Source organism: Cupressus sempervirens, chromosome 10, assembly GCF_028749045.1.
Source record: "Cupressus sempervirens isolate cs-2001-9-10 chromosome 10, ASM2874904v1, whole genome shotgun sequence".
NCBI classification, from domain to species: domain Eukaryota; kingdom Viridiplantae; phylum Streptophyta; class Pinopsida; order Cupressales; family Cupressaceae; genus Cupressus; species Cupressus sempervirens.
Genome location: NC_143127.1, coordinates 482,405,968 through 482,433,464, shown reverse-complemented (window position 1 = coordinate 482,433,464; position 27,497 = coordinate 482,405,968). Strand labels below are relative to the sequence as shown.

The following is a 27,497-nucleotide window of genomic DNA, read 5'->3' as shown; positions in this document are numbered from 1 at the left end:
ATCATATGCTTTTTGTATATCTAGTTTTATTAGCATACTAGGTTCCTTGTTGATTTGTGTTGAGTGGATGATTTCTTGAATCATAATAATTTTATCGAGAATTGATCTGTTAGGTACAAAACCTGTTTGTTCTATAGAGACGATTTTAGGAAGTATTGTTTTTGATTCTGTTAGCTAAAGCTTTAGTTAGTATTTTATAAATGGTGTTACATAATGCAACAAGAGGAAAGTCCTGAGGTCCCTCACGGTTAGATTTCTTAGGAATTAATGCTAGAAAGGTATTGTTGATTTCTATAAGTAGAGATCCTTAGTTTTTAGTAGCCTCAATTGCTTTCCATAAATTGTAACCTAAGACATCCCAACATTCCTGAAAGAAGGCTTGAAATCCATCTGGACTTGGAGATTTATCTGGTTAAGATTAAAGAGGGCTACTTTTATTTTTTCTAATGAGAATTTCTGGTTAAGAAATTTATTATCTTCTTTTGTTATATAGGTATAGAACTTTTCATTATATTTTGAGTTGAAAGATTAGAATATTCTTAATTGTTGACAATGTCTTTAAAATATTATACAAAAACTTCAGCTATTTGAGTTGGGTTTTCCATTATATTTCCTTCACGATCTTTTATTTATATTATCCTATCAAGGTTTTTGTTATTTAGGGCATTGTTATGAAAATTTTTTGTGTTTCAATCTCCTTCTTATAGCCAAGTCTCTCGAGATTTTTGTTTCCAAAATAATTCCTCTTTTGCTAATATATTTTCTTGTTTCTCTAGTACTTTTTCTTTTGAATATCTTTCATTGTCCATTCCAATTATTGTTACATCTTCGTTTAGATTTTTTAATTCATCTTCATTTTCTAGTTTCTCTTTAAATTTATTGTTGAAATGATTTTTGTTTCACTTTAATATGTTTTCCTTTAAAACCTTTAGTTTAGATACAAAACAAAACATCTTGGATCCTTCACATTTTCTTTCTTGCAACCATTGTTCAATGTTATTCATGAAATTATCATCTAGAAACCACTTTTTTTCAGATTTGAAAGGATTTCTTGAGGTTTTTTGCTGTTCTATTATTTCTAATTTGACTGGGAAATGATCTGATCCAGCATTAGGTAGGATTGAAGATTGAATTGTATAACTGAAAGTACTTAGATCTCCTTTGAATACAAATCTATCCAACCTTTCCGCTATGTAACAAAATCCCACTCTTCTATTATTCCATGTGTTTAACCCATTAGTTGTCGAAATATCTATTAAATTATTACTTGCAAACCATTCTTTGAAATCTATCATCACTTGTGTTGTAATTTGTGATCCTCCATGCTTTTTTCCAAGTTTAAAAGGGCATTAAAATTCCCCCTTATACAAAATTTTTCTATAGGATTATTTTCCATAAAATTGCTGATTTCATTCCATAATGCCCTCTTATCTACTATTGGGGTTGGACCATATACATTTATAAGTGTGAATTGAATATCACTTCAAAAACTTTTAATTTTCCCTCCCATCTAGTTTATCTTTCTAGGATCCCAAATAATGCCAATGCCTCCTAAGGCCCCTGTAGCTTCTATCATTTCAATTTTCCATAAACTGAGTTTTTTACTTAGATTATCTCCTTTATTTAGCTTAGATTATAATAATTTCAGATTCAAAGAGAGTTATTGCGCTTCAGCAAGTGCTTCTTGTTAGGGGCATTTAATCCCCTAACGTTCCATGTAGTTATCCTCATTGCTTTGTGGGAAGGCTCTTCCCCTTCCCGACTTAATGTACATCTTGAATCATTTTTTGATTCCTTGCTTTAGTTGTGGCAGTTCTGAGTTAATTTAATGATTTTCCTCCCCCTCTCTTTGTGTTGTTTTTCACAGTTCGGAGTCTTTGAGCCTTCCATGGTTGTAGCTAAGCCCAATTTATCAATATTTCCATTTGCATTTTGAGTACTATTTGCAATTGATTCGTCTAGTATATCTTCACTTTCTTCTCTTAGTTCTTGAATCTTTTGTTCACTAATGTCAATTTTCTCATCCTCTGTTGCTTCCATTTTTTCTTTATGCTTTTCTTCCTTGATTTCCTTTATATTTAGTTGATTTTGATCTAATGGGGCTAGAATTCCAAACTCCTCCCATAATTGATTTGGAATTGTCTCACACTTAATTTTTATAGTTTCTATTCTATAGGAATTTTTGCCAACTTTTGTCCATCTTGTTCAATATTTTCTTGGATGCTTGTCTCCATTACCTTATCCTCAAATGGATTATTCCTTCCTATCGGAGTCTGCGAAAACTTGTAGGATTTTTGTTTTAATATCTTTGATCTCTTCCTCGTGCCATTAGGAATGATATCTTCTGAACTCTTTTATGAGATTCGTGTCACCTTGAGGTGTTCTAAATCATTTTGGTTGAGAGTCTCTATTGTTATTTCATTATGAGAAGCTCCTTCTTGATCCTTGTTGATAGACCCTGTCAAGCCAATATTTTTTTTCTTCTATTATTTTATTCTCCTCATATGTCTTGTTCTGTTCCAATATTTATCCACTTTGAGATTTAGTTATCTCTTCTGTGTGAGTTTCATTTTCTGGGATATTAATTGACTCTTGATTATTTGATCCATCATGGCTATTTTCGTCATTCTCGTTTAGTCTTTCCTTTGAGTTCAATGGCTGGTTTGGATCTATACTTGCTTGTTTTGAACTTTTGTTTGTCTTTTGTGGTTGGGAGCTAATATTATCTATTTCATCTTTCTTACTTTGTTCGGAGCTATTATTTGCTGTCTCAATTTGATTGAGCTCCTGGAAGTGCGGCTTTGTCCCATAGGATTAGCTCATCACTAATATCATTATGGATAAGCATTGTGTCGTGAATTAGCTTACTGTGAATGATCACATTTGCTCTAATATCATATATAAATAGATTTCGTTGTAAACTAGTTTCGCATTGTTGTAATCTGTTGATATTTTCCTAAAAATTGTTGCTTTCCACTATATTCATAGCATTCTCTTGAGAAGAGTTGATTTTGTCCTCTGTTTGATCCTAGTTTATTTGTTGCTCCTATGATTGGTTGATATCCTTGTTAATGACTATTTTCTCCATATCTTCTTTCACTATTTCCCCATCTTCTATGTCCAGTGCTAGGTAACATATTTCACTAAAAAGATTCGGTTTTTGCATGCATAAACTATTCTTTTTCTGCCCTTTCTATTGCTGGTAAATTTTGGTGATTCAAGTTGTTGGATAAAGGTTTTCTTGTCCGAGGTTTATTCCTTTTGTAGATTGATGGAAATACATATTTGAGATTTGTGTTCCATTCAGTAAACCTTGGGATTGTTGTCTTGTTCGATTCCATTAGGATTATTTCTTGGATATATCTCTCATATTTTTCAAATTTTATATTGTAAATTGATTGGTTTGTGGTAATTTTAATAGGCTTAAAATCTTTTTGTGCTACTTCCAAATTGATAAAAGACTTGATGTCGTTGGAGTTTAAATAGTTAGAATCGATGCCTATGAGTTCACCTATGGCGGAACCTATAGTTTTAAGATTTGGAAATGAACTAGTTTAGCTCGTAAGGATTTGGTGTAAACCTAGATTGGGGATCATATTTTGTTTACTGAAGACTCATTGAAATTTGGCTCCCATTTGAAGAATTTAGCATTGAAGCCTTTATTAAAACATAAAGATTCTGAAAGAAATTCATCCCTAATAAATTTGCCTTTACACTGAAGATATACCAAATGCTTGGACATAGTAGAGATACTTACCCGTTCCCTGCAAAAGTCTTCCAACCATTTTGCTAGATTAGGGTCACTTGAATCCAAGCTATTCCAAAATGCGAAAAGCCCCAAATTTTGGTACTCCATCCAACGACTCTCCTTGTACTTGTTACTGATGATTAAGATGTTATCCTTTCTATTATAGCTTTTGTTGCCCGACCTTGAAAAGTCATTAGCCCCTCCAAATGCCTGCTTATCGTTTGGAGAGTTTTCTCGAGACCCATCAGCCCTAAATCCTTTAAAACTCGCTGATTGGCCTAGATTGGGATTTCAATATCATCTCAGTATGATATTCAATTCACTATAAGGCTAAATTTCTCAACACTCCCTCTTTAGCAAAAACAAAATTGAAGCAATTATAATATAGGATTTAAACACCACTTTAAGTGTGGTCTATGATAGATTTAAGTTATGGTGTCCGGCAAGATCCAACCTGAAGAACCATAACAATTGATTTTCATGGTGTTTGGCAAAATTCGGCCCAAAGAACCATGATGAGTTGATTATCAAGGTGTCCAGCAAAATCCGGCTAGAAGAATCATGATAAGCTGGTTATCAAGGTGTCCAACAAAATCTAGCCCGAAGAACCATGATAACACATGCTCCAACACATTTTGGTGTTAGGAGATCGATCAACTATTGATAAAGTCCTCACCTTACAATAGTAACCTCACACATATGAAACATCGTCACTTATCATAACACACAATTTCAAAAATTTAATCTTTTTGTGACAACAACTTAATGAAGTCTGTTATGATACATTCGTTATCATGACTTTCAACACTCTGAGATAACAACTTAATGAAGTCTATCATGATAACAGGTCTACCATTTATAAGATTGTCATCTTATAATGATTATCTTCTGTTTGTATATGTTAGTGAAAGATTGTCACCTTCATTACATATCATATGCGAAATAGTAGCCACCATGAACCAAGTTAGAGGGTGGTACTAAAGCTTTCACCTCAATTCTCTCTTACAGAGAAGAATGCATTACACGAAATTTCACTTAGAACTTCTCCTCATAGAGAAGATATCATTTACAAAGTGTTGCACCTCAAAATTATCCCTTTGAACATTGATCCTGGAAGTTAGGTCCTCTAGTTACTTCCTTAGAAGCTCTCTTCACCCAAGGATACCTGTCAAACTCCATCTGAATTTGATATCAATCTTTTGATTTTCTAGTGATAAGTCAATACTTCCTCATGATGCACTCAAGAGTAGGCCGATCAAAATCATGCAGTCATACACATGAATTTCTAGACTCCCTCTGAGTAGCAATCTTCTAAGCTCCCGCATTGCCTTAGAAGAAGTGTCATACTCCCTCTTAATGTGGAAGAATCTCATAATCTCAATCATCAAAAATGTTTTCTTCAAGAGCCTCACTTTATCCATCTTGATCATCAGGGTCTTTGGAGCTACTGTCATTAGATTGAGTCTGTACAATATTTGGTAACATATGTAAAGTACCAACCTTTTTTTCTGGTAAGAATATCCTCAAACATAAAGGAAAAGATCAAGGAAAATAACCCATACAGTATGTATAGAATTACAAATAAGAGAGAGACTACAAAGAGCAGATAAATGTAAAAGATAAGAATACTTATCTGCACATGAAGATTCAAAAATTGTCTTTTTAGATTATTTGAGAATAGAACATCTCCCTTCTAAATAAGGTTCAAGCGGGAATGGAATATTGACTATTATTCCCTCCACAATGTAAAATTTCCACTCATTCTTGTATTGTTGAACAATTTTGTATCAAATATGACAACTGTTTTCTAAGTTCCAGCTTGCTCTTTTCATCCGTTGAAGGTCCAAACATTCATTTAGATAAACATTAGAAGTGAACATGTCCTTCCATTTTCTCAAACTCGTCCACAATACGCCAATATCTTGATTGAGTATGATTGTGTCACGTATGAATCTACAACTCATATGTCAAGTTTCATTCATCAAAGAGAGACTCGTAGATGGTTCAGATGATTTCTTGAGAACTTCGTTAACGTCTCACAACGACTCAAATTTCCTTTGTTCATGCAAAGGTATTTGTTTGATCTTTTGATTTAAACCTTTATTACACACATCTTGTAATTTGTGTATTTCAAATTTATATCATTGGTGAATCCATCACAATGTGGTTTACTCCCTCTGAATTAATATGATCAAGATCACGAAAAGGTTGACTGAATCATATCCTCTATATGCTCCCTCTCTTTTAAGGTTGCATCAAATGTCGGCCTCCCTCTGAATCTCAATCTCCTTCTTTTTCCTGCAAGAACATTCTCAAAAAAAATCAAGGCAAATATATCTTATTGTACATATTGAAATAAAAGAGTAAAAGAGAGACTAACATAATACCCTTGGGTACTTCTAAATGATATAAGATCATTTCAATATAGATAAAGATCTAATATACTTTGAACATATATGCATATATATATATATTCAATCTTCTAAGTATATTTTTAATTAGTGCCACATATAATAATCTAAGGTCACCACAAAAAAGAAGTAAAAGTAATACTAAAGATAATAAGGAATACTTATAACTTTTCCCTTTGTTGTGATATTGCTATCAGGATTTAACTGTGTGATTTTGAGTCAAACTCATTAACCCATGTTTCATGAGTAGTGATTCAACATGAATCCACCTCTTATGAGAATAAATGGAACACTTAGCACTCATTGGATCTAGGTGATGCTCATAGGGGTGAAGCATTGGGACTTCCTGGGAGGTCACCCATCCTAGTACTACTCCATCCTGAGTGCGCTTAACTATGGAGTTTCCTCCATAGTTAAACCCAAAGCTTGCAACCTCATTTGCAAAACCTTCACCAAGTGTTGTGCGTTATGAACCATTCATTAGAAAGCCCTTTAAGCTCATCAATTGATAAGTAGGAGATTTTGATAAATGATTAGGGCACCAACTGTTGTTAATCTTGGAACTCGGTAAGATGGGAGAGATCTTTACACGATTCTTTCTTTTGGTGACAGTGATCCATTCTTCTTTGTTTTGCCTATTGCCAGAGCCATCGTAATTAGGGCTTTCCTTATTTCGTTCCTTTTCCTTGTGTTAGAAGTACTGATTTTTCCCTTGCCCTTCAGATTTTTGTGCGAATAGATATACTTGAGAGTTGGATGGATCTTGCCATGCTTTCTTGAAGTATTTAGTCTTTGAAAATTAGTCCTGATGCTTCTCAATAGATGATGACTTTGAAGAATTGCTCGATTTGAAGATGCTATATAATTCCGGTTTCAGGTTGCTGACGGTACCCTTTCCTGCTGGATCAAAGTTTTTGACATTTTGCAGAATTTCAAAATGATTGGAAGTGGGCAAAGATGTAGATATTGCATACTTTGTTTTATCAAAGTATGAGACATGTTCTTGAAGTAGTTGAGAATTCGCAAAGCCATTTTTTATTTTTGTTTTTTTATGAAGGTGCTGCTCCTCTTCTTTTGTTTGGGATTTGTATCAACTTTCAATGTTCAAAATGCAGGTTCATTGTTCAAATTCAATGGACATTCACTGTTTGCTGTTTGCAGATGTAGGTTCGTTGTTTGTTAAAGTTCATTGTTATCCCTTTTGAATTAATATGCTTCTATTTTTGTCTCTGATTTAGAATCGGAATTGTACAAAAAATATAAATTGTTTCATAGACAAGTACTCCACAAATGTTGATTCCTTATCTCAATGGATGACTTTATCCAAAGTTTCAAACCCTATTGTGTGAAGATGATCCTCTCTGTTTATTTGTATTTCGAAAGAGTAGTTCACCCTTTGGAAATTTTAAGAGTGCTGGTCAAAGACAGCATCACACTAACCTGCTTAAGTTTGTTTATAGTGTCCAGGATGCGTGATTTTAATGTTTGCGAGATATTGCTTCCAGTTTTGAATATTTTGCTTGGTTGCAGCCTGTCTATCCCATTCGCTGCTTCTTGTTTTTATCTTCTCTGTTCGCTAATGAGAGACCAATAAATATGTGACAAACATATTCACTTCCACAAATAGGCAACTCAGAAGTTTGGCTCTTGTGAATCCACACTCCAATTATCGTGTTCTGATGCAAGAAAAATTTAACTACAATAGCTTTTGCTTGGTAGTAGTAGGATGCAGTCTAATATTTTTTAATTCGAAATAAGGCAGAGATAGGCAATCATATTATGGCCTGCAAAATCTGCTCATGTGTTAGGCTTCATATGTTAGACTTCACGAGAAAAGCACTTTTTTCATACAACTTATATTTATTTAATTTTATTGTTATTAATTATTTATTTAATTATTCATAAATTATAATAATAAAATTAATAGTTATTTTTTATTAGTTAATTAACTAAATTTATTTTACTTTCCTATTTTTAATATTATTGGTTTAATTTTATTATAAGTATATTGTAATACATTATATTATTCATTCAATTATCTTATATTTGAGATTATTATTTATCTATGAAATTCTTCTTTATTATTGATTTATATTACTTAATTATTTATTTATTATCAAATCCTATTTGGAAAATGGTACATTACATTAATTGATTGAATTTGTGACCTTAGCATTGATCCCCACCAAAATTGTTGTATGTATTGCTTGGGCTCCATCCTAGGCAAGCCCATCAATGGTTTGCGGGACCTTGGACAATGCCTAGGGTAGATTGGATTTGAACTTGATTTGGAGTCGGACTTGATCCAAACCTAGGGTCTTTGCCCAATGAAATGGTAACAAGAGAAAATTTATCAAAATTAGGTGTAGTTAAGCAATTTGTTGTCTTCAATTTTTACATCACAAAATTGGGGCAACCCTACGTAATTTCCCCATGGATTTGTAGGTGTATCCGCTATGTTTTCAATGTATTTATAAAGTGCCATGAAGGTAATTCGTCATCCGTGAGTTGTGCTTCTGATAGAATTATCTATGCATTCCTTTTGAGGGCTTCTATCAAGTTAATCACCTTAATGCTTATTAGAATGAGTTTTTCATGTCTGACTGCAAGCACTTAATTTTTGATAGCCTTCAAATCTTTTCTTCGGTTTTCTTGTTTTTATGTTTAGTTTTTAATCTTGCTTTTGCCCTAGGATTATAGCTCTTGAAATTTCACTTGTTTTGAGCTATCTTAGGCCTAGAACAAAGTTGGTTTTAAACATGTTGCAGGTGGGGTTTTTTAGCCTGATTGCATGTCTTTATAAAAAATCCTTTAAATGTGGGATTTTTGTTGATAATTGTATAAAATAAAAATGTCATTTATACGTAAAGTGAGTTTAGAACCCCATTAAAAAATTTCACATCATTCTTAGAAGTTTATAAGTATAGTTTTTAATGTTTTATTAATGCAAAGGTGGGTTTTTCTAGTCCTTTTGCATATTATATCATTAAAATTGTTAATGTATAGGTTAGTTGAACATAAATTATGAAGATTTATTAATAACTTGTGTTGATATTTATGTTATTCTTATATATTTAGGATATTTAAATATACTCATATATATATATATATATATATGTACATATATATGTAGATATATTACAAAATGTATATGAATAAATTAATGAATTTCATTCCTATGTTATCGTCTGCCTTATTAAACCAATTCATAATTCTCTTCCATCGATATTGGAAAGGTTATCGAGGGTGACTATTGAGTCACGCCCGATAGACGTGACTCAATTATGAGTCACGACCGACTTGAGTCATGCCTATCGGTCGTGACTCATGGTCAATCCTCCCATCTACTAATATGCTATCTCCGCTGATTATTAGACACGGTGAACACATATGTAATTCAGTCTTCCAGTACATATCAGCATTGATAACTTAAATGTATTCCTGCATTCTTGGTCATCATACCGTTATATAATTTGGTTCTATCACTATGTTACTGTTATTTGAAAGAACCCATAATCAGATTCTTATCTTGGAGAACAAATCAGAATAGTATTACACATACAGTCTGATACACTAACATGGTATCAGAGCAGGTTTAAAGAAGCAATTGAATATCAGTCTTTATTTAAATATTATTTTAAAATGGTGAACGGCATGAGGCTAGAAGACAGATTAGAAAGTGATTTAGATTTTGCAGGTTGGAAACCACAGCTAAAACTCATATTGAAAGAACATGGCCTAAATAAGTTCATTGAAAATTCTGAACCACCACCCAAAGGAAATGATGAACTGGAAAAATGGGAGAATGACAACAATAAAGCCATGAAGCTCATTATGGATGGTGTAAAAACTCATCTACTTCTTGTAATCTCAGAACTAGACACTGTACTTGAGATGTACAATGCTCTTGGAAATATGTTTGAGATAAATAATGTTGTTTGGACTATCACATTAAGGGACAAAATTTCAAATATTAAAATGAATAAGGGAGAGAAAATTTCCTCATACTTTATGAGAATAACTGAACTCGAAATCAACTCTCTTCAATAGGACACGACTGTGATGGAAAGGAGTTAATAGTAATAACTCTAAAAGGCCTTCCATCATCATGGGATATCTAAATGTCCTGATAGAATTAAGCAACAAGCATCATTTGCAACCACTCAAAACTCAAATGGAAATTCTGAACATAATGCTTTCTATTCAACTCTCTTCAGTGAAGCATCAACTAGATCAAGTACTTGGGTAATTGATAGTAGAGCCTTTCGACATATTATAGGTTTTAAAGAACAGTTGGACTCTATCAAGGAAGAGTATGTTGATGAAGTAACTATTGGAGATGATACAAGCTATCCTGTAATGGGAATAGGGACATGTACTATTCATTTGAAATCAGGGAAAACAATTGAACTTATTAAGGTACTATATGTACCTCATATAAAAAGAAACTTGCTTTCCATCTTTGCTCTTGAAGCTGAAGGATTTGAAGTTACATTTATGGAAGGAAAGGTCTTAGCTTGGCTTAAGAATTCTAACATAAAAAATGTGTACAAGATTGGCTCCAGCCATGAATGTCTTTACCAAATTAACTCTCACACTCATTCAACTCTACTTCATGATTCTTTCAAAGAAAATAGAATTTGGCATAGGAGACTAGGTCATCTTCATTTTTGAGGATTACCTTCTCTAAGAAAAATGGTAACGGGTCTACCTAAACTTCATCCATACCATGAAGGAACTTGTAAAGGTTGTGCTCTGAAGAAGAATATTAAAAATTTAAAACTACATTTCTAAATAGTCAAAGAAAATCCAAAGAAGTTCTAGAACTTATTCACTTAGATTTATGTGGTCCTATGTTAGTTCCTTCACTAGGGGGTTTCTTATACTATATCATATTTGTGGATGATTTCTCTAGGAAGATTTTGATCTATTTTCTTAAAAGTAAAGAGTCTGAAAAAATCCTAACAAAATTTAAAGAGTTTAAAGCCCTTGTAGAAAATCTATCTGGAAAGAAAATAAAAGTTTTAAGAACAGACAACGGTAAAGAGTACATTTCTGAGATCTTTATAAATTACTGTAAAACTGTTGGGATCAAGAGGGAGTGTTCTGTTCTCTATAATCCTCAACAAAACAGAATAGCTAAGAGAAAGAATAGAACCATAGTTGAAGTTGTTAAAGCAATGCATTATGATCAAAATCTTGAAACTTTTCTTTGGGGAGAAGCCTCAAATACTGCTATTTTCCTTCAAAATAGATGTTCACACTCTCTTCTTGAATACAAGACCTCTGAAGAGGCATTTTCTGGGAAGAGACCTGATCTTAAATACCTAAATTTTTTTGGTTGCCCTATCTATATGCACATCCCTAAGGAGAAGAGAACAAAACTAGATCCCTCAGGAAAGAAAGGACTCTTTGTAGGATATAGTGAAACTTCCAAAGCTTATCGTATTTGTATCCTTGGACAAAGAAATATTAAACTAAGTCGAGATGTAATATTTGATGAAGATTCAACTTACAAAAGATCTAAGGATGAAATTGAATCAAATTTAGAAGAGACATTAGAAGAACAAAACTCTGATAATGAGAGGGAGTTTCTAATGGAGGAAAATAACTCCGCTGAACCTATGGACATTACTCACTTCTGAGGAAAAGAAAAGACCACTATGGGCCAGAAAGCTAATTGAAGAGAAAAATTCCGTTCCCTCAGATTTCATTAGAGAAAGAAAACGTCCTAACATATACTCTAGTTACATTGCATTAATGAGTGAAATCTCCAAATTTGAACCATCTGATGTAAAAGAAGCAATAAAACATCAAAATTGGAAAGATGCTATGATAGAAGAATGTAATTCCATACTTAAAAGTGATGTTTGGGATATTGTTCCTAGACCCAAAAATAAATCAGTTGTCTCCTCAAAATGGCTATTTAAAATTAAACATGCTGCAGATAGAAATATTGATAAGCACAAAGCAAGGTTTGTAGCAAGAGGATTTTCTCAAAAAGAAGGAATAAACTATAAGGAAACTTTTGCTTCAATAGCCAGATATACCTTTGTCAGAACTGTTTTAGGCATTGTTGCATCTAGGGGATGGAAAATTCATCAAATGGATGTAAAGATTGCATTTTTGAATGGCGTTATAAAAGAGGAAATTTATCTTGAACAACTTGAAAGATTTGAAGTACACAATAAACAATCTCATGTATGCAAATTAAAAAAGGCTTTATATGGATTGAAACAAGCTCCCCAAGCTTGGTATGAATGGATAGATCATTACCTAACTAAACTTGGTTTCTCTAAAAACATTGCAAATCCTAATTTATATTACAAGGTAATATAGGGGGATATGTTAATTATGGTTTTAGATGTTGATGATCTTTTGATTACAAGAGAAGATCATCTTATTGACAAATGTAAACAAGATCTTATAGCTGAATTTGAAATGAAGGACTTAGGAATACTACACTATTTCTTGGGACTAGAAGTATGGAAGCATTCAAATGGAATCTTCTTAAATCAAGTGAAGTATACTTTAGACCTACTCAAAAGATTTGGCATGTTGGACAGCAAGGCAATGAAAACTCCTATGGAAACAAACCTCAAGAAACTAAAAGAAGCAACAAAAGATTCTGAGAATGTTGATCCTACTCTATATCGATAGATTTGGTTCTTTAATGTATTTGGTAAACACAAGACATGACATCTGTTATGCTGTAAATGTTCTTAGTCAGTTCATGTGTGAACCTAAACAAACTCATTTAGTAGCAGCAAAAAAATTTCACAAGTATCTCAGTGGTACAATTGAATATGGTCTCAAATACACTAAAACTAAACTAAATCTAAGCCGATATACAAATTTTGATTGGGTAGGAAAGTCGGAGAATCGCAAGAGCACTTCAGGATGTTTTACTTTGGTGTCAGCAATGATATCTTGGTTTAGTCAGAAGCAATCTTTAGTAGCACAGAGTTCTATAGAAGCTGAGTACATAGCTACATCCATGAGAGCAAGAGAAGCTGTACGGTTGAGAAAGCTTCTATTGGATTATTTGGAAAGCCTCTTCCACCTACTACTATTTATTGTGATAACTAGAGCTGCATTAAACTATCTTGTAATCCAGTGTTTCATAACAGATCAAAACACATCGAGAGACCATATCACTATGTTCGAGATATGGTTGAGAAGGATGTAATCAAGTTGAAATATATTAGTAGAGAGGATCAAATTGTAGACACTCTTACCAAACCACTTGCTAAGACAAAGTTGGAGCACTTTCGTAAAGAACTTGGTATGATTGTAAAATCTTAGGAAATGTCTCAGAGAAATTGATTATTGTACATTACATATATTATATAAATTTATGAAACCTGTGTTAATCATTAAGAAGTGACGACTTCAAAATGATTTTACTTGTATTTGGGAGAAGTTGTTGTGAAGTGACGTCCTTACAATAACTTGTAGCATGATTCACTTTGTGTAATTGTTTCATGTAAAGGCTTTATCTTATAAATCAACCACTAGGCGTTAGATATCATTAAAATTGATTATCTACAAGTTGCTTGTACATATATATTTTTGGTACTTGGTGAATATCTTGCGTTGATATTCTGATAGGCCAATACCACACTGAGTACTTGGTGAACATCATTCAGTTGATGTTTTGATAGGCCATTGCTCAAGAGTGCTTGGTGAATATCATGTGATTGATATTTTGATAGGCTAACACTCATGTTACATAATGTCAAATATAAGTTGATGAATATCCTATCATTGATGAATCAACACTTATCTAACATTGTCTAAAGAAGTCTTTTGATCAAAGACTTCTTCTGTGTGTTTATCCTACTAATCTAAGAGGGAGTGTTGATGTATAGATTAGTTGAACATAAATTATGAAGATTTATTAATAGCTCTTGTGTTGATATTTATGTTATTCTTATATATTTAGGATATTTAAATATACTCATACATTTTGTAATATATATATATTCAGATATATTACAAAATGTATATGAATAAATAAATGAAGTTCTTTCCTATGTTATCAATTGCCTTATTAAATCGAGTTCATAATTCTCCCATTGATATTGGAAAGGTTATCGAGGGTGACTATTGAGTCACGCCCGATAGACGTGACTCAAGTATGAGTCACAATCAACTTGAGTCACGCCTATCGGTCGTGACTCATGGTCAACTCTCCCATCTATTAATATGCTATCTCCATTGATTATTAGACACGGTGAAGACGTATGTAATTCAGTCTTCTAGTGCATATTAGTGTTGATAACTTAAATGTATTCCTGCATTCTTGATCATCATACTGTTATATAATCTGGTTCTATCATTGTGTTACTGTTATTTGAAAGAACTCATAATCAGATTCTTATCTTGGAGAAAAAATCAGAATAGATTACACGTACAGTCTAATACACTAACAAAAACAATAGTTACATATAAAAATATTAACATGAGATACTTTTTAATGCAATTAAGTGGAGTTTTTATTTAACAATGCTTGTCATCATAATGCAAATCACTTTTAAAACTCCACTATCAATATATTCTAGGTCACAAATGCATAAAAGTGGGCTTTCTAAATGCAAATACATATTTTGAGTTTAAAATATATGCAAATGCATATAACTAAAAATATGTTAGTGGGGCTTTAAGATGCATTTGCATATAAGAATCTTGTTATTATAAACTTTTTAACTTGAAGGCCTTCTAGTGGTAAGTTTAAACCCATATACACATGCATTTGCTTATGAAAAGCTCATCTTTAATAACTTGAAAGGAAGGGTGGTGTCTTTCTCCTCATTTACATGTTGTCTTAACATGTAAACTCACCCAAAAATCCCATCTTTATACATTTTTCACTTGTCTTTTAGACAAAAAGAGTTGGTCAACAATTTTGAGCCTGAATGCATATGTTTTTAACTCTAAAAAAAATGTTATTATGCATTTTTGGCTTATGTTTTTCCTATCTAAGACTTGGGTGGCAATTTTGGAGAAGAGTGCACATTAGTTTCACATGTTTTTCCTCCTAAGAACCCCATTTTTATGCATACAAGTTATTAGTGGCGATTTTAAATACAAGCACATATGTTTTTAAGCTCTTAAAGCCCATGATTATTTGTCTAAGACTTGCATTTTTGTCTTTTAAAGTTGGGCAGTGATTTGGAGGCCAAAAGCATATGTTTTTGGCATTGAGAAACACATTTTTTAACTCTCGCACATGCAATAACCTTGGGCGACAATTTCAAACATAAAAACATAGGTCTTTTGAGTTGGAAAAATGCGTTTTAGTGTGTTCTATAGCTCTGTTTGGAATTCTAAGACAAGGGCAAAAATTTTAGAAGCATTTGCATGTTATTTTGCACATGCAAACCACATCAAAGTAGCCCGTCTAGGGCATATCATGGCTCAAAAATAACTCATTAAGAGCGTTCTTGTTTTCCAAATCCATGCGTTTTGATTCAAGAGGGAGATCTAGGGTGAAAATGTTTGTTCCATCATCAAAAAAATAAAAATAAAATGTTTGTTCCAGCTTTATCCTCATCCATCCAACTTGCGTTTTGATCCTCTAGACGCCAATTTTGGCTGTCTATGCATATTGACATCTTCACAAATGATTTCTAGGTTTGAATGCTTCAAAATGGTTGCAATATTTATACATTTTTATTCCTCCATTGAGCACACTTGTTTAGCAACTAATTTTGACTTGATTATTTATCGATTGCTAGAGGATCGAGTCAGGATTTGTTGTCTATACAATCATCTTCTTGCAATCTTTTTCTAAATCCGATAATCTCTTGGATTTGATTCAGATTTTGCTCAAGGATTTGTAAAGACTTCTTCTCTTGTTTTGGGTGAAGAGGTAAGTTTTCTAGTGTTTATCTTAGGGCTTTTTTGTATATATTTTGTTGTTGTTGTAATCCTTCACTTTATTTTCTGATTTGCACATGTTTTGTTTATGTGTTGTCTCTTCTATGTCTTGTCTTCATTTCTCTAAATTGCATATGCAAATACCTCATCTTGCTTGGATATGTAGTTGGGATTAAAAACCTCGTTCTATGATTGGAGCATACAAGAAAAAAAAGCTCATTGTCACACCATGCAAATGCATCTCAAAACCCCACTTTCTTGCATTCCATGTTCCCTATCTCTACTTTTTTCACTGCTGCCACATGACTTAAACTTTATGTTGGTAGTTCCTTGCCCGTTCAATCATAATGAAAAAATGTCTCCATTATAAGTAGACACCATATAATTCATTATCACACATTTTTCAATTCATACAACTTGTTGTCTACATGTGTAATCCCCTTTGAAAAATCCAATTTTGGTTTTGCTCATCATATAAGTGAGTATTTTGAGCTCAAACGTATGCTCCATGGAGTTTTTTGGATAGGGACATTTTAGGGGATGAGGATGTGTTTTTGGTATGAGTACGGGGTCAAAGCCAAAATTTAGGGGATAGGACCTCAAGGGACGACGATTAAAAACATGGGAAATTTTTATATATTTAGAGACAAGATTCAAGTATGTATATCATAACATTAATAAACCATTCACCATAGACATTTTAGAAGATAAATACATGGAAAATTATCAAATGACAAATACTAAGTACTTCCATTATAACAATAACACATACATATATGGAAAAAATCAAAATGCCTAAAGGCTCCAAGTATCATGCATGGAATTAGAATGAAATAAAGAAAGTCAAACTAAAATAGTAAGTAGTTTCTTTTTGGTTTGTGCCGGGTAGTTGTTTGGAATACAACCTCTTTTTTTTGGCGGGGATAGATGTAGGGCCTAATAATACAATGTTGTAATTAAAGATAGTTAGTTTGGGGTTGGGTAGTTGTTAGTGAGGGGATGTGTCGGTTGGTCTTCCTAACCAATCGGCCTCTATTTAAGAACTTTGGAATATGAATGATGCACTGTTGTTTTTTGGTAATCAATAAAATATATGGTTTCCCTCACATACACTGATACGTATGATAATTGTATTAAATGTTCTGTTGATTTCTGTATGCTTGAATTTATGTTATATTATCCTAGTTGATTTCCATTTCTCATTAATCCTATCTTAATTGATGCTAATGATTTCCTTAACCTCAGTTGGCCATTTATACTGCTATCTATTATATTTCATTTCTATTATCAGTCAGTCTACTAAGATTAAATTATTTCTTGCATATGGTCAGCCCTAAAATTTCTATTGCCCAAATTTACTATTAAGAGAGGCTGGGATTTAGTGGCCTTGTATTTATTTGTGAGGACATGACACTTTTCTATGGGCTCCTTGTATCACACATTGTAGTTTTAGACAATGAAAAAGAGGAGAATATTTCAACAGCATAACAGCAATGTTCTCATTCTTTTGAATTTGAAATTTGGAAAAGGAAAGAAAACAAAGAAATGAATCAAATATCTGTCCAAATGCACTCCTATTGTCATGAAATCCTTGAAATCATTTTCTAAATCATTCAACAATGGAATGCTGAGATCCTGATTGCCTAAGACAAAATGTCAAAACACTAAAGTCAAAGTTTATTAGGGGTCTGTGAATTTGTTTCAGTGGCGAACTGCAGGGGAAAATTCATCAAGTGAGTTGCAGGCAAAAAATTACACTGTTACTTGCAAAATGGTCATGAAATTCTTGCAGAACTCATTGCAAAATTTAATCAGCTGCAAACAATTTTGTGAGTTCTTGCAAATCAGGTGAGAATTGTTTGAGTTTTCAAACTATTGCTCAGTCATCATTGCTTTTAATCTTGAATAATCCCCGGGTAAATAAAAAAGTTATAGTTTGCTTGCTTATCTCTTATTGACATTCATCTCCCCATTCTTGCAACTTGATAGAAAAGCTGATAAAAAATGGTGGCATGACAATGAGTTAAAGAAGACAAAGATTCACTATTTCACAAGATCAAAACATTTGAACAAGTTGGAAGGATGGTGTCAAAGTTGGACTGAGATGTTGAATCATTAAGAATTGCCATAAAGAGGTCTTATTACCATTGCAAACTAGAAACTTTGTGTCACAGGTTATAGACAGGTTTGAATTTGTAGCTTTATTATTTGTTTGACCACACTGTCAAACCCAAAAGTGGCCACTTGTTCGCTGGTGTTTGATGAAAAATAAGCTGAATCATGCCATTATGAACGAAGGACATAAAGATCATATGCAACAAATAAGAAAGCTTGCAAATTTAAAATATTAATGAGCTCTCAAACACAATCATGGAGTGCTATAACATTGATTTAATTCAAGGAAGTTTGGCATTAGTAACCACCTTATGAGAAATCATTGGATGATTTTTTTTATCATACAAACAGATGAAAATGTAAATTAGCAATATCATGTGGTCTATCAGTAAAAATAAATTTAGATTTTCTCTGACAACAAGATAACTTGCCATTACAAGGTCTATGAATTTTTTGCAAGCACTATGCCATAATGTAGACTCCAAGTTTTTCAATTGAGATTTGAGAATGGAAATTGCACATGCTGTAATTGTATTAAAATGGTATGAATTATTGGAATGTTTTGGCAAGCCATTGTTAAAAAAGGTCAGCAACCATTACTTGTTTTGGAGGAATTTTCATAATGGCTGTTTTTAAAAGTTCAATATTTAAGAAATTGAATTAAGACATTCTTTATAAACCATATTTTTGGAGTCTAGCTACCCAATTTAAATGCATTTATTATTTTCTTTAAATAAAGGTTGCTCTCTTAGCTTCTCTTTGCCAGAACAAAGCTTCTTTAATAGATGAATTCAATAGATTCACAGCTTAAAATATTTGGTGGCGTGGAGAAGAATTTATGATGTGGCTAATCTGGTTTATATAGCATCAGTTTTAGTCTTTTAGGGAGTATCATCAATGCTTGTCACCCTGTGGTATTCAATAGATGGTATGCTTGCCATTCATTTTCAAAATTTTCATTCATAAAATATTTATTTTTCACAGTTCAGTCAGTATTTACTCATTAGATTCTGATTTATAGTTTTGGGCTTTTGAAAACCTCTAAAGTGCGCAACTGAACTTACAGTACTTTGCATATTGTTCATATCAAAATTTTATAAAACTCATAATGCTCCTCTTTCTTAAAATACTATATTCTGTAATAATTATCTTTTAATTTATATAACTTGTTTTCTGATAGTTGTCTGCAGGTTTGATAGAAAGCAAAAGCAGAGTCCTTCCATTTTTATCAATCATGCTAGTGGTGTTCATTATGCTCTTTTCCAGTCTCTTCATTATATAACCTACTCACAGACCTTACATAGGAGGCCGGAGCTTGTAGTAACTTGCCAACAGAGGACCGAAGGAACTATTTGGGGAAAACCATCTGAGTCAAAAGCTTTCATGGAAAATCTTTCACAGGCTAATGCCTTTGAATTGGTCAAATCAATAACTCCACCTCTTGATATTGGCCGTCATAAGGGGCAGGCAGGTGATGATTTTTATTGATGTCTATTTATTGAAATTGGAGTATCTATTCAATATTGCTCACTTCAATGGAAAGTAGTATGTTAGTCAATTCAATTGAATTGCCTATTTACTTCTGAAGGCTTTCCCAGAAAACCACATCTATTGTTGAAAGAAAGTTGACAAACATTAACTTATCCTCTATTGCAGTAGAAAGAAGTATGTTTATCAATTGAAAAACATTACACTATTTGAAAATGGTTAGCAAATGTTATCGCAGTCTTATGGTTCCTACAGAGGTTATGGAATGTTCGATTTAAAACAGGGAAACTACGAGACATGTCTCTAGGTACTTGTAATCCTCTGTAACCAAATACTTCCATAGTTCCCCATGTCCATACCATTATTGTTGCTACTGATCTGGGTATCTTCTGGGTTCTGCTATTATTCTGGGTACCTGACTCTTGAAATTACACATATGTAAAAAAACAGCATTGATTCAAATAAATAAATGACAGTAAAGAAAAACCAGAGCAAAAAAAGTAAAATAATATCTATGAATACAATTTGTAAAAGATCAATTACACCACTGCTAGTCCCATCGCATCTGGTTCAGAAGAAGAACCAATTACTGATTTGGATGCGATCGGTGCAGCAATATGATTATTTATTAACTTGTTTTTTGAATTTGATTATGACCATATAATACCTTCCTCTTGAAATTATTTGAATAGAAAATATACAGCTATATGACATACAATGTCATAATTCATTTACTATATTGGATACTAATTATCATTAGTTTGTTAATTTTGATTTTCTTTTTTGGTTCATTTTATGCATATAACATCAATATTGTGGTAAATTCTGGTTATAAATCTTTAATTTTTTTAATGGATATTGTAAATAGCTAATATTTTATAAAGAACTACAGATAACTTTTTTTTTTTTTGAACAATTAAGTTTCAAATAAATCCTACTACTTTACATTTTCAAAAAAAAAACTAATTTCATTTTAAGAAAGGAAAGTACATTACAACTAAATTCAAAATAAAAAATGCATCATGGATTTGCAAATTTGCTCTTGAAGACTAGGTCGCAGCTAGCAAGAAGGGGGAATTGGTATTACTGGGGCATTTATCCACCCAACCATGGATCGTAACTCGATCCCCCTTGCCCACTCATTCTTGAAGCAAGCCTGACCCTCCGCAAGGGATGGTCAATGGTTGTGCCAAGTATCTGGGATCTGCTGTAAGATGACCTACAACTCAGTCAGTTGTACCCCATAGCCCAACTGCTAACTTAGTAAGACACCTGACTACAATTGTATCCAGTGATCTTAATCCAACTATCATATAATTTGTAAACCTTGGTCACGGATTTAAATCAATTAGAGTTAACATTTCACCCTTCCCACTTGCACATTACTCTAGTTTTCCTTCCTTGAACTAAATTTTCTGAAGGAATTCTACGCTAGACCACCTAACTTTTAACTTAGTTTCTATTTGCAGACTACCTTGGTCTCATGTCAAAATGACCCCTAACTCTACTTGGATTATTTATAAAGTTAGAATTAATAGCTTCTGCTGATTAATGAATGTTTCTGTCTGCAACCTAATAAATGATTTATTAAACATCTCTCAGTTTCATACCTCTTTCTAGATTGTTCAACTTGATAACCTTCATGCTTACATTGGTTTAAACAGTTTTGGAGTAACCACTCATAATCAGACTTAATTTACTTGTTATTGACAACATTCTCATTCTCATTCACTGTTAAATTTTTTGAATGTATGACTAGTATATTAGTCTTAAATAGGGAATCATTGCAACCATATTCTATTTATTATGGGAATTAATTGGTAAAATACTTGCTTGTTATTAATAGTGATCAAGAGATCAATATATGCAAAAGAATAAACGATGCTTCCTTAGGAAATGATACCCAAGCATAGAAACATTCTACTCTAGCTAACATATAACTAACAACTAACTAAATATCAGAAAGATTCTAATATTTACAATAGATAACCATTAAATAGAAATAGAAACTATCTATTATCGTAATACCCTCCCTTGATGAATAATCTATCCACTACACCAAGCCGTCCTCTGAATTTGACAAACTTATCTAGGCTAAGAGGCTTGGTGAGAATGTTTGCGGTCTGATCTGCTGTAGGAACATACTGCAAGTTTATTGTCACATCTTCAACCAGCTGCTGTGTGTAATGATAGTGAACATCCACATGCTTCATGCTTGGTTCAGTCATGGAAGATTGGATTCTGTGCTAACTTGATAACGCTTTTGTTATCAACAAACAAAGTTGTTGGGCCTGCTGGTGACATCTGCATATCCCCAAGCATCCAATGAAGCCAAACGCTTCACAACCTTCTCTACCTGTCCCTATGTAAAGGAGAGAGAAACTGCCTACTACTTACTGGTCCATGTGACAGCACCAGATCCCAAATTGAACAAATATCCAGAAGTTGACTTTCTATCATCAGCAAAACCTACTCAATTTGAAGCTGTGAACCCACTGAGTCTAGGATTAGAACTCCAAGAGTAAACAAGTCCATAATCTGTAGTGCCCTTCACATAACAAAGCACATGTAATGTTCCTTCTCCCATCTTGAGTATTTGATGCTTAAAACCTGTAACAAATGTTAGTAGATGGGAAAGACAACATAAACATATATGAATATAAAACAATTGTTAGAAATTAACAAGATGAATATTATTAAATTATCTAAGTACTAATTCCCATACTGAATCCACCAAATACTTTGAAGGAGGCTCTACTCAAATTAACCTAACCCTCTAATGAGAATAACTCTCAGTTACGAAACCATCATGTTAAGAGCACCTTCTAAGGCCTGTGGGATCTCTATTAATGAGTGAACTCATTAACAATACATACTTGGTAGAGATCCCACCTCTAACCAAGCCTCTTGTCTCTAACATATGCATATGATTAACCACTACAATATATAGTCTCTAAGAGATTTCCGACATTTAGTCAAGAATACCATCTAATCTTTGAGTTTTCTTAAAAGAAACTTGACATTCTAATGAATGACCTCTACCAAGTTCTTACTTGATCTCTATGGGTGATCTTGATAATTTTATCTACCAAATGATTCATATTTATTTATGAAATAAACATATCAAATGAACACACCTCTGGTTCCCTTTAGTTTTTCATGTTATAATCCTTCATAGAATATATATTACTCAAATTTCCAACGTTCAATATCTATTAGTTTAGTTTCTTTACTTTCTCTACTTTGATCGTTTTGTAAATCGACTCTCTTAGGTATAATTGTTTTTTTAATCCTCCCATATTTTATTTATCATCCATGTCCTTTTCAAAGAGTTGCAAACCTTCATAATCACAATCCTTTTGAAAAGTCACAACCCTTAATAATCACAATCCTTTGGAGAAGTCATAACACTTCATAATTAAAATCCTTTGAAAAGTCACAACACTTCATAATCAAAATACTACCAAAAGGTCACAACCTTTAATAATCAGAATCTTTTTGAAAAGTCGCATCTCTTCATAGCTAAAATATTTTTGAAGAGTCACAACCATTCATTATCACAACCCTTTCAAAGAATCACATCCTTCCATCATTGAAAATTGTAAGATTTTGCTTTAGGGAAAAATAACACCAAGATCAAGAAGCTCAAACACTAGCACAATATGGACCAATAATGGATGATCAAAATAACACTAATGAGAATATCATGTGTACATACACACTAGAAGTGCCTGTATATAAAGGCATCTAGAATGAGTAGGAGTTAGCAAAGTGATAAGCCTCACAACTAAGCACATGTCCACCAAGAGTGGATTATCCTCCATTGAGCACAAGAGTTTGTGTGATGATGAGAGGATAAGCTTACATAGGTGTATCTCATAAAGAGATGTTGTAGACACCATGTGCTTAATTAGAGTGCGAATAATTGTGTTGTCTACATGACAACTCAGATGAATATGCAAACTCCTGTGTTATCAACAAACCAACTCATATAACTATGCATACTCCTAGGTGTCTATATGATAAATAATAAAATAATGCATTTAACGTAAGTAAACTTAAGTAAAATGTAATAATAATTAATTATTTACATTAACACCCCCTCTTAAGTGCAACTTAGGGGAATGCACTTAAGCTCACAAAAACTACGATAAAAATGCACGATGGGTCTCGGCTACTAGGCTATGTTAGGCACCCATGTACAAATGCAATGCTCTACATGTAATGCGATGCAATCTCTCTGAAAACAGAGAAAGAGGGAAAACCTCATGGGAAAAACCCTCCCCCAAAAAGAGAGATAAGTACAATAAAGAAGAGAAGAGTCATGTGACTCCCCCTAGTGAAATATCCTGCACCCCCAAGAGATCTCACAAATGAAGATACTTGACCTTAGTGAAGGGTTTGGTGAAGATATTTGCAACCTGCTCTGTGTAGGACAATACTGAAATGCAATGACCTGCTCATGTATTAGCTCTCTGATGTAGTGCATATGAACCTCAATGTGTTTGGTCCGCTGATGTTGAACTAGATGTTTTGAGATCTCAATAGCACTCTGATTGTCACAATGAATGATTGTGGGTTTAGGTATGTCAAATCCAAACTCCTTTAGAATATGCTGTAACCAAATAGCTTCTATAGCTGCAGTGACAACTGCTTGATACTTAGCCTCAGTAGAAGAAAGAGCAATAGTATTTTGCCTCTTACTCTGCCAACAAATGGGCTGGAACCAAGATGAAACATATAACCTGAAGTAGACTTGCGAGAATCAAGATCCCCTACGTAGTCTGAGTCTGTATAACCCACTAATTGAAGTTCAGTACTTGCTGCATAGTGTATCCCATGTGTATGTGTACCCTGTATGTAGTGCAAGATGCGTTTGGCGGCCTTACCAATGAAGCTCATGTGGCTCTTGCATAAAGCGAGAAACCATGCCAATTGTAAAAGCTGTGTCAGGGTGTGTATGTGTCAAGTAAATGAGACTCCCAACCAACTGTCTATACAATGTAGCATCAACAAGTGGAGTGGAACACTTGGCCTCTAGCTTAACACCTGAAAGAAAGGGAGTAGGAGCAGGCTTACAATCACTCATGCAAAATCGAGCAAGTAAATCAAGAGCATACTTGGGTTGAGAAAGTGTGATCCCAGCTGCAGACTGTGTGATCTCAATACCAAGGAAATAATGAAGTAAACCCAAGTCTGTCATAGCAAATCTATCCTGCAAAGAAGTCTTGACACTAGCAATGATGGATGAAGTACTTCCTGTAATGATCAAGTCATCAACATAGAGCATGAGTATCAAGTGTGAGTCATCTCTCTGAAGAATGTAGACATTCGAATCTAAATGACACCTAGTGAATCCTGCTGAGAGTAGGAAGGAATCCATCTTGGCATACCAAGCTCGAGGAGCCTGCTTAAGACCATAGATAGACTTTTTCAACTTGCAAACCAAAGTAGTATCCTGAATAAAACCCTGTGGCTGCTCCATATAAATCTCTTCAAGAAGACCACCTTTCAAGAATGCACTCTTCACATCCATCTGATGTACAACCCAACCATGAGCTGTAGCAATAGCTAGTGTCAAACGAATGGAGTTCATCTTAGCTAACAGAGCAAAGGTCTTAGTATAGTCAATACTGGAAACCTGTGAGAAACCTTTGGCAATAAGTCTAGCCTTATCCACATTTTCATCCACTGCAAACTTGGTCCGATAGATCCACTTACACTGAACCAACTTTCTTCCCTTAGGAAGAGGAACTAAGTTCCAAGTGTTGTTGTTCATTAAAGAGTTATATTCTTCCTCCATGGCCTTGTTTCATTCAAAAATCCCTAATGCTTCCTTAAATGACTGTGGATCAGAAGCAATGGCAATGTAAGCATGTGGAAATGATTTGTGTTGTGATCTTGTCCTCCTAGTATTTGAAGGATTCCCCACCAATGAACCTGTTGAATCAAGTGCTTGTTGTGCCCAAGGAGGTCTAGTGGAAGAAGAAGAAGGAATATCCTCAATTGTTTGTGGACCCTGCGAAGGTGGCGTCTTGCGAGTCAAAGTTGAAGGAAAATCATCTTCCAAGTCACTATCATCACTATCATCACTTTCCATAAAGGAGGAAGGAGGAGTTGAAGGAGCCAAACTTAGACAAGTCTCTTCAAAGTGAACACTCCTCTCAAAGAAGATTTCATGTGTCTCTGGATCCATGAGTTTGTATGCCTTAATGTGGTCAGGATATCCAACAAATATACAAGGTTTGCTTTGAGGTTCCAATGTCTTTCCCCTTTGTGGAGGTATCCTTGCTCATGCTGGACAACCGAAAACTTTAAAGTGTTGACACTTGGTTTTCTTCCACACCAAGCCTCAAAAGGTGTAATTCCGTCTAAGGCCTTATGGGGACTTTTGTCTTGGATGTAATTGGCACAACACATGGCTCCTGCCCAAAAAACTTGATCTAGAGACTTATATTGTAGCATGCAAGTGGTCATCTCCTTAAGGGTTCTATTCTTTCTTTCAGCAACACCATTTTGTTGTGGAGTGTATGCAACTGAATGTTGAAGATCAATACCCTAATGAGTACAAAAGTCTATTAGCCTTGAGTTCACATATTCCCTTCCGTTATCTGTTCGAAGAATCTTGATGGCTTTCCCTGATTGCTTCTCAACTTGAGCTTTGAAGGTGATAAACTTATCAAACACTTCACTCTTATGAGCAAGACAGAAGACCCAAGTGTAGTGTGAAAAGTCATCAATGAAGGTGAGAACATAACAAGCCTTTCCAAATGATGGTACTGGAAATGGGCTAGCTACATCACTATGAACCAATTCAAGAACAACAGTAGCTCTCCAAGACTTCCCCTTGTCAAACTTCTCTTCAGGATGCTTGCATGCTTCACAACCAGTACATACACCCTCTGAATACTTGACTTGAGGTAGACCAATGATCATATCCTTGTTGCCAAGTTGTTGAAGGTAGTGGTAATTGAGATGTCCAAACCTCTCATGCCATAGTTTACTTTGTGAATTTTAGTGGGTCAACAAGGCAAGGGAAGTGGACTTAGGCACAAAATGGGAAAAAGAATAAAGTCTTGTCTCATGATTAGCCTTTCCTATTGCCACCATAGAATCATCCTTGAGATTTTTCACCACAACTGAATCAGGAAGGAACTCCACTTTGTTGCCACATCCATAGTGAGTTATTTGGTAGATTGAAAGAAGGTTGGTGCTAAGGTTGGGAACATGAAGAACATCCTTGAAGATGCCATTGTCCAACTCAACATTCCCTTTTCCTTCAACTTCCACTTGTGTGTCATTTCCCACATAGATGTAAGGTACATATGATAGTTTCAAAGAGGAAAAATGCTCCCTTGAAGCACCCACATGATGTGTAGCCCCTGAATCAAGAACCCATTCCTCAGAATTGTTTGTACTTGCTACCAAAGGTTGTCCCTTACCTTTTGAAGTGGTTGAAGATCCCTTATTTTTATAGGCTTTTCGTACATCAATTTTATGTTTCCTCAATAAGTTTAGCAACTCATCAATTTGCTTATCCTTACACTCATGTTCATCATGACCAATCTTCTTACAATAGGCACAAGTTTTCTTCTCCCTTTTGTTGAAGTTGTTTCCCTTCTTATTGTTTTTGGAAAAAGACTTGCCTTGTTGTGAAGAAGATTGTTGTGTAAAGGAAGATTGATGCGTAGAGGAAGATTATTATGTGTCATCTTGTGGCTTAGCCTTCCATTGCTTTTGCTTCTTGTTGGAATTTTTACCACCTGGATTCCCTTGATTAGCTTCCAAGGCTTTGGTCTTGGAAGACTGGAGAATTCCCATATTCACTAACTTTTCACGTTCTAAGACCAACA

General features: G+C 33.9%; 1 protein-coding gene across 6 annotated transcripts in view; it reads left to right on the top strand.

Annotated features, from left to right (window-relative positions):
• The window catches only part of LOC149534775 (ATP-dependent (S)-NAD(P)H-hydrate dehydratase-like), a 256,178-nt gene that overhangs the window by 12,417 nt on the left and 216,264 nt on the right, over positions 1–27,497 (top strand). For 4 of the 6 annotated variants that reach the window (XM_089807173.1, XM_089807172.1, XM_089807175.1 and 1 more), the window contains one exon: positions 19,347–19,627. In XM_089807173.1, coding sequence (XP_089663299.1) covers positions 19,347–19,627 — 281 coding nt within the window. Of the gene's footprint in view, positions 1–15,983; positions 16,034–19,336; positions 19,628–27,497 lie in introns of all 6 variants that reach the window. The other 2 variants (XM_089807176.1, XM_089807174.1) reach the window with 2 other exon arrangements.